Here is a 13,181-nt window from a genome sequence, read left to right on the forward strand (position 1 = left end):
CCTGCACTGCCAGTTCAACTGGGTCACTTATTAGAGGAAAACTGTGATGCCTAATTTTTCCTTTTTTTCCCCTTCTTCTTCTTTTTTTCTTTCTTCAAGATGTGGACAAGATGCCTGCTCTCTGGATGAAGAAATGGTGAAGCTTGCTCAAGAGGGCTTCACCAGTTGCTGACAATCCACAATTACATATCTCCTCAGACTTCTGTCTGTCTTTGGCCAGGGGACACTGCTGAAGGAACTGATAATGACACCAAGCAATTCCCTTCTGAAGTGCTCCCAAATCCATGGTGCTGCAGAGCACTGGTTTGTCTCAGCACTATGGGCCAACGAGTTTTCATGTAGCTACTACTGCGTGACTGTTTATCTCCATCTCATCTGACCCAGGGGTGGACAGTCTGAAACTTTCTGCCAGCGGCTGTTCAAGATAGGACCTTACCTAATGAGAATTACTTAGGCAGAATCAATGAATCACACCAAAGTCTCCCAGGAGAAGTGCTATTTTTCCAACAGCTCTCCACAAGAAAGGCTGTTCCACACACTCCCCACAAAGCCCTGGCCTGTGATACGTTGAAATTTCTGATTTGGTGAAGAATCCTGTACCCAGACCGAGTTTGCATCCTTTCTGGCTACAAGAATACAGCCACTTGGCCCAGCAGACCCCCAGGCACGATACGTCACCTCCCTTGCCTTTGAGTAAAAGAGAAAAGCTCTATAAGATGGCAGTATTTGAAAACCAATATATTTATTATAATAAATTAAAAAATAAGCATTTATAAAACAATCCATCTGCATATAAATATTACACAGCAGTTTTAATTTTACAGTTCACTCTGAAGCCTCTGGTCTCCATAAATACATTCCTTTGGCTATGTTTTAATTAATCTATATAAATACAAGTACTGTATAATTACTACAAAATTATTACCTTAAAATAAGTTACCATTAAATATGAGCAATAAAACTAATTTCTGAATGTCTGAAGTTCCAGCTTTACAGGTAAAGGTCAGAAGAGGGCATCACACACAAGACAGATTTTGAAGTCAAAGGCTGAAAACTTCCTGGCTATGGAGCACTGCCTACCTTGGCCAAAGCTGACTCAGAGGTGTCAAATCTCAGCCTATGAAATACAGAAACAGCTGTCTTATTCCAATGCAGATGAGCAGGATAGAAGCATGCCTTTGAAAATAATCGTTGTGCAACACTGAAGGGAGCTGTTAACACTGTTCTGGAGTCTTCATTTTCAAAGAAGGTAGCAATATGTATCCATCTGTCCCCACTTGTTTTGCTGTTTCTGGTACAGATTTAAAAATGTACTGCAGCTATGGGTGGGATTTTTTCCACAGTAGTTAATCAGTTTGGGTAATAGTAAGAGCTTTTGGAGACATCTCTTCAAGACTAATCTGATTTTTCTTTCAGTTTTTCTTCTTGTTCCCTCCCTTCTTCGGGGCATCAGTACAAGCGTTTTCTATGTAGTCAAACAGTAAATCCAGTTCTCCGATGGCTTTGTTCTTTCCATTCTCTCCCAACTAGACAAGAGCAGAACATAGGTTTTAACATCTCACCATTTCTCAGAAGATTTAAATTAGGCTTGTTGTAGAAACTAAATTGAGAACTTACTCTCCTCTTTCTCACAAGTAATTCTATTAAAGTCATTGTATCATAAAATATAAACTAGTTCATTCAAATCCAGTCTAGTATACACCGTGACTTGCAGCTCAATTTCTAAGGGCTAATTACTGTAAGATATGCAGATTTAACAGCACAAATAAAGGAACTCTGGAACTGGAAACATCACTAGTCCCCTCTTTAATGCCCCTGCAAACTTCACCTCTGCAATAAATTCCGGAGCTCGCTTCATGACTTCGTCAGCCTTCATTTAGCTAAACGACTGGACTTTTGAACTGCCCTTTTTAAAAATAGGGGGAAAATATACCTCTTTCATTTTGCTCTTCATCTCTTCCAGGTTCTTTTCAATATGCTCTCTGTTTCCTGAGTATTTCTAAAAAAGAGAAAATATCCAGAGGTAACATTGACAGCTGCGTGTGACAATACGCTGCCTTTTTTTTTTTCCCTTTCCTTTTTCACACATTTCTATCAACCTCTAGTTTGATATCTTAGATCTGAGGTTTCCTTTCGTATCACTGCCTCTTGCCACTGCTTGCTGCTTTCTGAGATTTGGGAGCAGTGACAAGAATCACGACTCAGCCAAGGGAAAGAAACCCAACACTACTTACACATCTGCTCAGCTCCGAGGTCAGGGATGCCAGGAACTGTGCCACATCCTCAGCATAGGGGTACCGCTCCTTGGCCTCTGTGAGAAGGACGTCCTTCACTACAATCTCTGTAATTCTCTTCATCATGTAGCAGCGGTTGCTCTCCTATGCATGCAAGTAAGAGGTCATGTTAAACTGCAGAAAAAAGCCAATGTGTGCTGCAGAAGGATACAGGATCAGCCTCTAGATGGAAGACTCACCTTGATGTTGATGAAGATTTGCTGCCCGATGAGTCTATTGTCAGTGTCCTGATCTGAAACTCTCGCCTGAGGGGAAAAAAGGAAATGTCAGGTGAGGATGGGAGCCTTACCTAAAAATTAACAGTGAACCCGGAGGTTTCATCAATAACAGTTCCAGTGACAAAAAGAAACGGACACTGTAGAGAGGTAGATAAGGTACAGGAAGATAAGCTTGGAAATGTTGTTGCTGAAATATCTCCATAACTGTGTAAGAATCAAGGTCACAGGAAAATAAATAAGCAGAAATCTGAATTCCTGTCCCTCTTGTAAACGTCAGAGGTCGTAGTGGTTATGATGACTAAACCAGAACCTGCGGGTGGCCATCCTCAGCATCTCCCACAATGCTGCAGTGTCTCCCACAGTGTAGCCCTCAGTGGTGTATGTGGGAGGGATCCACACATGGTAGAGATGGCCAAGAGACCTGTCCAGGCATAGAGCTGGGAACCCAGACATGCCCAGCTCTGAGGACAAGGGTAATTTAAGGTCATGTCTCACAATTGTCCCTGTGTAGCAGCAGCCGCTCCAGAGGAGCCGAGCAGCTTCACCCAGCCACACCACCAGTGGGCAACGGCCTCATTCTTCACGTCAACCTCTATCCTACTGCAAATGTTTTTGTTGTTGTTGTTGTTGTTTTTCTGGAGAAGTGCAGAAGAAAGAGAGAGGAATGATGAAGGCAAGAAACAGGGCACTGGCAGAGGAGGAGGTCCTCACATCTTGCCATGAAGGAAAGCGGGTTACCGTACCATTTCAGCCAAGGTGTAGGTGCGATTCCTGATGTAGGGCAGCTGGAAGTTGATCTTCCTGAGCCTGCAGGCTTGATGGGCATTGGAAACTACTCCTATCCCTTTTGGAGGCAGAGGGCTGGTGAGAAGAAGAGGGAGACAGCAACAGCAGCAGAAGACAACCCATCCTGAGAAGCTCCTGGTCAGGGTGTGCAGGGTGGCCATGGCTCACGTCTGTCCCAGGGGCTGCAGTTACAGCACTCGGCACTGATGAGAGAGAGCAGTGTTAGCATCGGGGAGAGCAAGCAAGGGCAAAGAGAGAGAGGAACAAAGGATGCAAGCCTTACCTTTGCTGTGATTCTAGATGTGCTCTGAAGGAGAGGAGGTGCACCTTATATAGGGCCATCAACACCTCTCTCAGCTTTTTTTGGGGGGGTATTGGTGGTGAATTAAAAATGACATCAGCAAGTCTCTTACTTTCCTGTATCTTCTTCTGAGAATTTCCTAACCACTACAAAACCCACAAATACAACTTCAAGGCAATTGTAACCCTCAGGTTCTTATAAAGTAAACCAATTTTTAATGCAGGGGCAAAGCAGGGGCTTTTGCTGGGACTGGGACCCTGAATCCTTTTCTCATAAAAACATCTGAGAAGTTCATAGGTTTGTGCCTTCCATCCTGATTGTGCCATACTAACTGCATTGGCAATTCGATGGCAAATAATGTCATCTGTATTTATTTATGTTCATCTTCTGTAGTATAAGACTAGTGACCCGCTGGAGCTGATGAGGGTACACAAATGGTCAGAGATCGCTCCAGACCCAGAGCACTCTGACCACCTGTGGTTCTCACCCCAAAAATACTCTTCCCACACTGGGCTGCACTGGAGCCATGGGCTGTCTGCCCATCATTGTGCATTTCTTTCTGGGACATCAGAAACTTTTAGGACCAACACTGAATTTATCACATCCCTTATCCTCACACTCCCATTTTCCAAAAAATGATCCATATTCCTGGCTGTAACCAGGGGTAATAACCAAAGCTGAGGCCATGCACTTACTTGTCCAGGAGATTTCCATGTTCCTGATACTCTTCTGCTAATGTAAAGATGCAGTGCTGTGCCTTGAGCCCGAAATATTATGCAGGGTGCTAGAGGAAAACTGCACTCTCTTTAGAGAGTGCACCCAACTGAGATTGCAATACATGAGGACACAGAACTGATAGAAACACAAACTCCTGGTTGACTAACACCCACAGGGCACACAAGTGACAAGTGTGAGAAACCAGACCTGCAAATCAATACTCCAGCTCTGCATCTGAGTGAACAGGGGCAACCCTGGGGCTGAACTTCACCCCCCACTGCTGAGACTCTCAGGACAAGCACAGCTCAGCTGGAGCATGCCTTGTTACATGCAGGAGGGTAGAGCAGGAGGACCACATGCTGCAACAGCTTGAAGTTAAAAGGTGGGGAAAAGAAGGAGGGAATCCCCAAGAAAGGGAAAAATGAGGTGGGGGAGAGCTTAAGTTGTACTCATAATTACCTTTACCCTCCAAGCTGAAGATCCCATCTCTTTTCTTATGCCTGAAAGGAAGCAGTAAAGATCAGCTGGCACCATATTTACACTTTATCTTCTTCTGATTCATTCGCATCCTTTATCTCTCCATGCCTCTGTCACCCCATTTACCTCCCATCTCATCTCTGCATGGCCCTGCACCCTTTGGAGCTGCACCCAATCACCCTGGAGCTGCTTCCAGCAGAGCCACCATCACCATGACCCTTTTCCATGACTCTCAAAGGTATCCCACCCATTCTCATGCCTGGCCTCCAACAGCAAGCCTGGATTCAGGATGCTGACAACACAGTCCATATCCCAAATGTAACAAAAGACTATTCAAGAACATGTTTATAAACTTTTATCTGTGAATTTGTCATTTGCCAGGTGAATAAGTCCAGTGGGGGAGCAGGTCAATAAGAAGATGGGAGGGTGCATTATAGGTAGACAAAAACAGGCACTGAAGAGCAAAATGGGAGAGATACAGGCAGAGACTGTTTCAGAGGGCTGGCCTCCTCTGAAATGCACTCCCATGAACTCCTCTCCAAGTGCTAACACAGCCTGATAACCACCACCTGCTTTGAATTCTAAGCTAGATTTCTCTCACTTCATTACCAGCTCATCCAGCAGTTCAAATATCCCAAGCCCAGAACAAAAGCCATGAACAGGAATTCAGACCCTCTCCAAGGGGAGCAGTAGCCCCTGTCTTGCTCCAGATCCTGTCCTCCTGAACTTCTAGACCCCACCTCACATCCCTCTGATCACTCACTCTCATCTGACATGGTTCCATTTCTGCCTGACCTTTTCTGGTAGCTCTGATCTCATGGAAAGTGTTCAGGGCCTGTGCAAGCGTGTGCCATAGTACCCACGTCTGTTCAACTTGCTGTGAGGAGACCACATGGCCTCAGGATTCCCACACTGACAGATACCTAAATAACATCAGGAAGATGGACAAGGAATTAGATGCTGAATCTGCCTCCTGCCCTCTTTAATGCAGTGATTCCAGAATCTCTTCTATTCGGCTTCTCTAGTACTTGCAAATCATAGACTGGCATGTACCTATTTTCATAGGAAGCGTTAGGTCACACTTCATGAGTGTCTCTCCCATCTATGCTGTCAGCAATCTCTCTTGGTCACACCCCACTGGCTGTGCCATGCTGTCTTCCTTCTGAGGCTTGCAAAATGTCCTTATTTCATTTGTTTATCTCTGCCGCTCATGCTCACCTTTATTTTCCAGACATCAAAAGGACCATTTTAAGTTCATTAATTTAAACTTCATGAATTTCCTTTTTATGACATTTGTAAAGCCTTTGCATTACTTAATCTTTTGCTTGCCATTGTGAGTTATAACATCGCTCCCCTCCTTCTAGCTTGCTGTGAGCATAGCCGAGCCCAACAATGAACATTCAGAGTCCTTCTGGACACTAATTTTAGCAGTTTGCGTGGTTCTCCTTGCACATCAGTCTACACTTGGCCATTTCCTGACCACTTTTCACCAGATGACTGCTGGTTCTTGACGTACCTCTGAGTTACGGCACAGCCATGGTCATGGCTGCAGTTATTCTCCTTAGCAGGTCAAGAAAAGATGTTTGGGAATGGAGATACGCCTCCCATTCCCATGGTCTGCTATTTCTGTTGTGAGATTCTACTGCTATCACTACCTCACTGCACCCTAGATAGGAGACACACATCTGGCAGTACATCCTACAGAAAGACAGGGCTTAAAACCTGCCCATGCATTCCACTGGATCTTTCACCCATCCTCATCTGAAGCCCAGAGAGGGAGGAAGGAAAACAAAGCCTTTCTGCTGCAGTTGAGAAAGAATTTCTTGCTGTTAGAGGAAGAAATACAATGAATCTCTGAAAGATAATGGCCTGAGCCAGCGGCGAAGGTGCAGCTCTGGGAAAATGGACCCCCAAGCAGGTAACTCCAAACCGCTGAGCTGGCAGAAAAGATCAGGGGAAGGAAAGATGCAAAGGCCGCATTTTATTTTAAAACGTGATGTCCTGGCTGAAACTATCACTGGTGGGCCTTACTAAGAGGAGAAGAATAATGTGAAACACGTGGACAGTGGAACTTGTCTTGAAAGAGCAGCATTTCTCATTAATTCTCTCCTATGTTAGCACTGACAAAGACTCTAGCAAGTAGCATGTCAATGAGTATTTCTCTAACTGATATCTCATGATACATAACTGTCCAATCTTTTCTTTTTAAAATAATGTTCTTTCCAAAAATAAATAAATAAGTGCCCGGAACACTCTGTGCTTGGGAGGTGGCAGGGGGGAGAGTAAAACAAACAAACGAAAAAAATCAAAAGCCCAATTTTATTTTCAGTTTGTGAGTTTCTGTAGGTTTAATGTTATTTTTAATACTTGAGGCTACTAGTACTGCTTCAAAAAATTAATAAGAAAACATACCTGTTGTGGTTCCATTTTAATCAAAAAGAACAAAGACCTTTCAACTTCTATAAAGCATTTTTGCATTGTTTTTATGAGTACAATCGCTTCAAAAATAACCATGAAATTGTTCACAGATTGCATTTTCTTCCCCGTGACGTTCCAAGAACCAAATGTCTATCCTACCACTGACCTTTTAAATTTTAAAGCCTAATTACGTGGAGTTTCCCTAATTCACTAAGAAACCATAGCGGTTGAATATTCTCGACAATGACTTCTTGACCCATATTGAACATAGAGGATTTTTTGAGGAGGACTGGAACTCTACATCACGTCTACCTCAAAAGCCACAGGCACTTCCTTCTTACTTTGAATGAGGCCACAGGTGAATAACCAATACTGTACTTCCATGTCGTACTTCAATCCGTGTATCACTAGCACACTGCCACGCAGGAGTTTTCTTCAGCTTTAATACATTTTCAGTTAGGTGGGTTTGCATTGTATTATCAGAAACATCCTCAGGATCAAGCATTGAACTAGAAATATTGTCAGGAGCAGAGATGTTGAAGAAAGACTGTCTGCATTGACCTCTTGGGTCTTTCAGCTGACGAATGTAACTTTCACAAGTATCTGTACAAATGGACAGCAGATGACTTAGTGCTTAAAACTGAACAGGCAATCTATCTGGAAACATCTCCAACTTTCAGGTCACTCTCATCCCTTTCACTTTGCTCCGTTATTTACTTAATCAATTTTGGATTGCAATTTTATTTTATTATGATAAATATTTTTAAAATGCATTATCTCATAAATGAACTAATTCATTGCACTTTATATGAGTTCTTCTAAGCTAAGATTTTTCCTAGTCTTTCAAGCTTGGAAAGATTAAAGCAGACTCTGAAAATGTTTCAGATCACAGCAACACAGAGTGGCTGAGGTTGGCAGGGCCCTCTGGGCCCATCTGCTCCAGCCCCTGCCCAGCAAGGCCACCAGCACAGGGTGCCCAGGCCATGTCCAGAGTAGGCTTCTGTAGACCTCCAGGGAGGAGACCCCAAAACCTCTCAGAGCAGCCTGTGCCAGTGCTCATTCACCTGCACAGCACAGAAGTGCTGCCTGGTGCTCAGAGGGAATCTCCTGTGCTCCAGTTTGTGCCCACTGCCTCTTGTCCTGGCACTGGGCACCACTGAAAGGAGCCTGGCTCCATTCTCTTTGCACCCTCCCTTCAGGTAATTGTACACATTGATAGGATCCCTGAGCCTCCTCTTCTCCATACAGAACAGTTCCAGCCCTCTCACCCTCTCCTCATAGCAAAGATGCTCACAGCCCTTCATCATCATCGTTGGACTCTCCCTGGCACATCCATATCTCTAATGTACTGGGGGCACAGAACTGGGCACAGCACTCCATGTGTGGCCTCACCAGAGCTGAACAGAGGTGAAGGAGGGGTGGTGGTTGATCAAGGTGATCAAGCTCCAGAGGAGCCCTATTTTAGTCAGCTCCCTGCCCAACAATGAAAACATCAGTAACGAAAATTGATTCTTCTTACAGAGTACATATAGCATTTGAAATTTATATTTTTGCCTGTCTTCATCAAAGGCCTAATGATGAATCAGACACAGAGAGTTTGTTGGAAGGAGGATTATATTATTAAAATTGCTTTGCCTCGGAACATTAGTTGAATCTGGAAAAGACCTCTGTATGAAGACACGCCAATTCTCAGAGCAGATACCACTGACTCGGGCATTTTCCAGAGGATGTGCAATTCACATACCTCCCATGACAGTGACACTTTTATACACTGAGTAACATATTTCCTCTGTCAGTAACACTTTCGCTTGTATGTCTGATATTCCATCAAACACTTTTTCTGATCTTCACTCAGTTCTCTTACATAATCTCTGGATCTCTTATGTAAAGGATTTGATATAACAAAAATTGCAAAATTGGTATTTCATCTCATAGAAAGTCTAAGTGGGTGGGAACTAATAATGCATTGTGGTCTCAACTTTCAATTACATTCTACCATAAATAATCCTTCCTGGCATAGAAGCCATTATTGTCACCTCAGAAATGCTGATGTAGTGGAGCTCCAAAATAAAGCCACCCGGAGCCAAGGTGAGACAACACTATGCAGCTGCTTCTGATAGTACTACTGCTACCCCAGGATCACTGATGCTGTAACTACCATTGCAGTGTCAGGACGATTCTATGGTCAAAAAGAAAACAGAAATTAACAGAGCCAGTGGAAGTGTAACAGATGCTAGCCCAGTGGCTCTGTCTCTGCACAGCTGCTGTTGACATTGGTAAAACATAAAGAAAATTTTAGTTGGACTTCCCACCGGATCCATCATTTAGCCTACGCACATGGAAGAGAACTGAGTCCATCTCAGTGCACATAGCTTTGAGCCTCCAGAGGTACCACTATTCACCCTTCCACCAAACAGCAGTCCTCCTAGTTCAGAGTGTAAAATCAAGCACATACTCTGTCACTTTGTATAGTGACCTACATATATCCAGCTGCATCTCACAAAGAGTCAAATCAGGTGAACTGAAACTTCTGTGCTTCCTGTTAATGTGGTGTGCTTGCACAGCAGTGACTCAGTGACATGGCAAAGTGGAATTACTGACATAGTGTGCGTTGAAGATAACCACTCTAACTGGGAACAGAATTATGCAAGCTGGTTTATCATCTGAAATTTAGTGGTATACAGTTACTTAGGTTAAGAAATAACCTCGGCACCATGCACCTTGATTCACCAAGTAAAGACTTACCACGTAACAATTCCACAGCATTTTCAGTAACTAGAGACATTCTGAAGGGAAGCAACAAATTCAAGGTGAAGTACTTCTACCCAGGCACTGCCCATACATCAGCACTTTCCACTGAGGCTCCTGGAGAAGCCCTTGGCTGCTCAGTTACGCTGTATGACAGGGTGCTGGAGAAGGTCACGGCTCCTGTCTCCTTAACAGTAGCCTTCTAGTTAGCATCTGTCTCTAGGAAGCCAACAGCCCGCGCCCCAGCCCTTCTCCAGCCCAAAGTGATGCTATTGCCCATCCCCAGGGGAATAACACAGCCAGCAAGCTTCCTGTTGGAGTGGGGCTATTGTCAAGAACGTAAGATTTATGGAGCCAAAAGGAGTCCCAAAGTAAACAGCTGCTGCTTAGCACTTAGGATGCTGTTTTCCTGGGTTATCTGTTTTTAGCTGCATGTCGTGTAAGCTAAAACAGATAAACCAGCCAGAGTCAGCTTTCCCTGGAAGCATGCTGTACACTCCTTATGGCAGCACTCCTCAGGGAGCACGCAGCCCCACATAGCCTGGCAGGACATGAGCACAGCCCAACAGGACACTAGCACGGCCCAGCAGGACACAAGCACTGTCTGCTCATCCACCCGTCCCCATCAGAGACCTAGACACGCAATGCCCTGGGACAGGAAGCACTCTCCTGTGTGTGTGTGTGTGTCATGAGCCCAGTGACTGGAAAGGGACCAGGGATAGGATTATCCCAGAAAGACAGGTTTTCTGGATCCTGTCAGCCATTACCATTCAGCTTCAAGTGGCTGGAGACACCCTAGGACACACAAACCTTGAGCAAAAAGTGTTAATATATACATATGTACACACATATAATATGTGTGTACATCAGACATAAATACAGTTAAAAGCTTCGAGGCCCATTCAAGAATCTGCGTAAGTTACAACCTTAGTTACCTCAGGAAAGGTAAGCTAGCAGAAACGTAATTAGTCACATTTACAAAGCAAATGAGTGCTTTGTTGTCGGATTTTTATTCCAGCCCCACATCTTCTCTACAGCTTCTGTTCCTGGTGAGATGGCTGCCACATGAGGTAACGCCTTCCCACTGGGTTTCAAAGCCAGACGGGATCTGCACCAAAGTGCTGGCTGTGCCCAGGGGGTTAATGGCAGCTCCACAACCCTCCCCACTCCTCAGCAGATCTGTGAAGGTCTGAGCAACAGCTGGAATCGGGGCATTTATTTAGGTCACCTCAAATGAAAGCTGCTGTTTGAAACAAGTTATTGGTTGTTGTGGTTTTCTTAATTGGTAAAGCAACTTAAATACTAATTAGAACTTTTTGTTTTCTCTCTCATTTGTGTTTCTCTGCCTAAAAGAACTATTTTGCTTCAGGCTCTGCTAAAAGTTATTTGACTAGTGCATAGCAGAGCTTCCACTTACAACAGATGGGGACTGGGCTCTTTGCTGACAAGATGCACCACACAGTAAGAGCTGCTCTGACAGCAGAGCATCAGCTGCCTGCCCAGCCTTGCAGCACAGGCAGCTGTAACAAAGCACTATGACATTATGCAAATAAGAGTGCACTCGATTTTTTCAAAGAAGCTGTGCTTCTTACTGCCTCTTCAAAAACTATAAAGTTGTTCACTGGCTATTCTGAATAGCAGTGGAGGAAAAAGGAAATTCCCGATGCCATCTGTCAGCAATGATGCCAAGTCAGATAAAGACTTGGACTGGCAGTTTCACGTTCCTTGACCCTTCTGCAACATAGATATGTTTTCAACCTGGGGCCCTTAGGTCCAGGGAAAATTCAGACTACTTGCAAGTATCAGTGAAAGCAAAGCCATTTTCACGAGGCTACTACCCGCTGCATAGGGATCCAGCTAAGTAATACAGAAACACGAGACTATTTAACTACTTATTGGCATGAGTCATAGAATGGCTTGGGTTGGAAGAGACCTCAGAGATAACCTAGTTCCAACCTCTCTGCAGCGAGCAGAGTTGCCAACCACTAGATCAAGCTCTAGATCAGGTTGCCCAGATAAGGGAATACCAGGTAAGGGAAGGCCTTTTCCCTGCCAGCAGTGGTCTGTGAGAAGCTCGCTTATTGACTTCTACAGATGGCGGAGAGCTGTGAACCCACAGCAGTGAGATTCGCAAAGCCCAGGAGCTGAAAGTACACAATTCAGCAATTATTGACTGGGTCCATTGTTAAGGTGCTGTATTTGTAAATCTTGTCCTTGACAAGCTCGCAAAGCTGTTTGTTCCTCAGATATATCACCTGTTGGCATCTGCCTTCCTCCTTTATCTTTTTTGTCTCTCCACTTCAAGGCTTCTACAATTTCCTTGTCAGAAAACAATACACATTCACTGTATAGCACGCATTTGTAATCATTAATAAAGTGTGCACTTTTGAACTGGAAAAAATAACAGGAAGCATGTCTGAAGGTTGTACTGAGACAGTAAGGATAACAAAAAAAAACAACAACTGAAAGAACTAGATAAACAATAGCAGCAATCGGGCATAAAGAATTCTGGGCCTACCTCAAAGGCTTCAGGAGCTTTGCACTAGCACTATTATAAGAGGGTATTTTGTCTACATTTCCCCTAAACACTTCTGTCCAAAAGTAAATTCACTTAGAGAATTTGAAGCAAAGGCTAAAATCTGTTCACGTGAGAAACGTCATGATGACATGTAGCACACAGCCACAGGCTTCCATTTCCATCTCTAAATCAGTTTATACAACTCATGCAACAAAAACGTCTTCCTCCACTGCCATTTCTGTTGTCCTCTTGCCATCAATCACCAGACTCACAGTGCAATACCATAAGCAAAATTGGCACATATGCTACTAAAATGTTTTTTACTTCCAAGCTTCAATTTTATTTTATATTTTTTAAAGAGGGCGGTTCATAAAACTCCGATCACAGGTATCACAGAGAAGTAATGGAAGATGGGTTTTCTTGGCTTTTACACACACTGAACTGTACGTAGAACGTGGACAGAAGACTGCCAAATTAACCTTCCCATAATGCATTGCAGTAACATTTCCATCTTAGCAAAAAACATTTCCAGTTTTAGACATTACGTTTTCCACTGTAAAACTATCATTTTACAGGAAAACTGGCAGTTTTCATAAAAGTTGCTTCACATAGAAAGAAGGTTTCATTTTCAGTAGGAACCTTCTGACCAATTATAACTTAAGTATGAAGTGTATCCCAAAGAACAAACCCAGAAGTCTTTGAGA

The 13,181-nt window shown here is 43.8% G+C and overlaps 1 protein-coding gene across 2 annotated transcripts; it reads right to left on the minus strand.

The window, feature by feature from the left end:
- Positions 808-12,430, minus strand: IL22 (interleukin 22). Of its 2 annotated transcripts, XM_021385124.1 has the most exons (6): positions 4,776-12,430; positions 3,256-3,501; positions 2,474-2,539; positions 2,235-2,378; positions 1,934-1,999; positions 808-1,526 (listed from the first exon to the last, which is right to left on the minus strand). In XM_021385124.1, exons 2-6 carry the CDS (start codon positions 3,457-3,459, stop codon positions 1,413-1,415), a joined length of 594 nt encoding a protein of 197 aa, XP_021240799.1. In that variant the 5' UTR covers positions 3,460-3,501; positions 4,776-12,430; the 3' UTR covers positions 808-1,412. The 2 variants fall into 2 exon arrangements, with proteins under 2 accessions (XP_021240799.1, XP_021240798.1); XM_021385123.1 differs by having other exon boundaries at positions 3,256-12,430.

This window comes from Numida meleagris, chromosome 1 (genome assembly GCF_002078875.1).
Source record: "Numida meleagris isolate 19003 breed g44 Domestic line chromosome 1, NumMel1.0, whole genome shotgun sequence".
In the NCBI taxonomy this organism is placed as follows: domain Eukaryota; kingdom Metazoa; phylum Chordata; class Aves; order Galliformes; family Numididae; genus Numida; species Numida meleagris.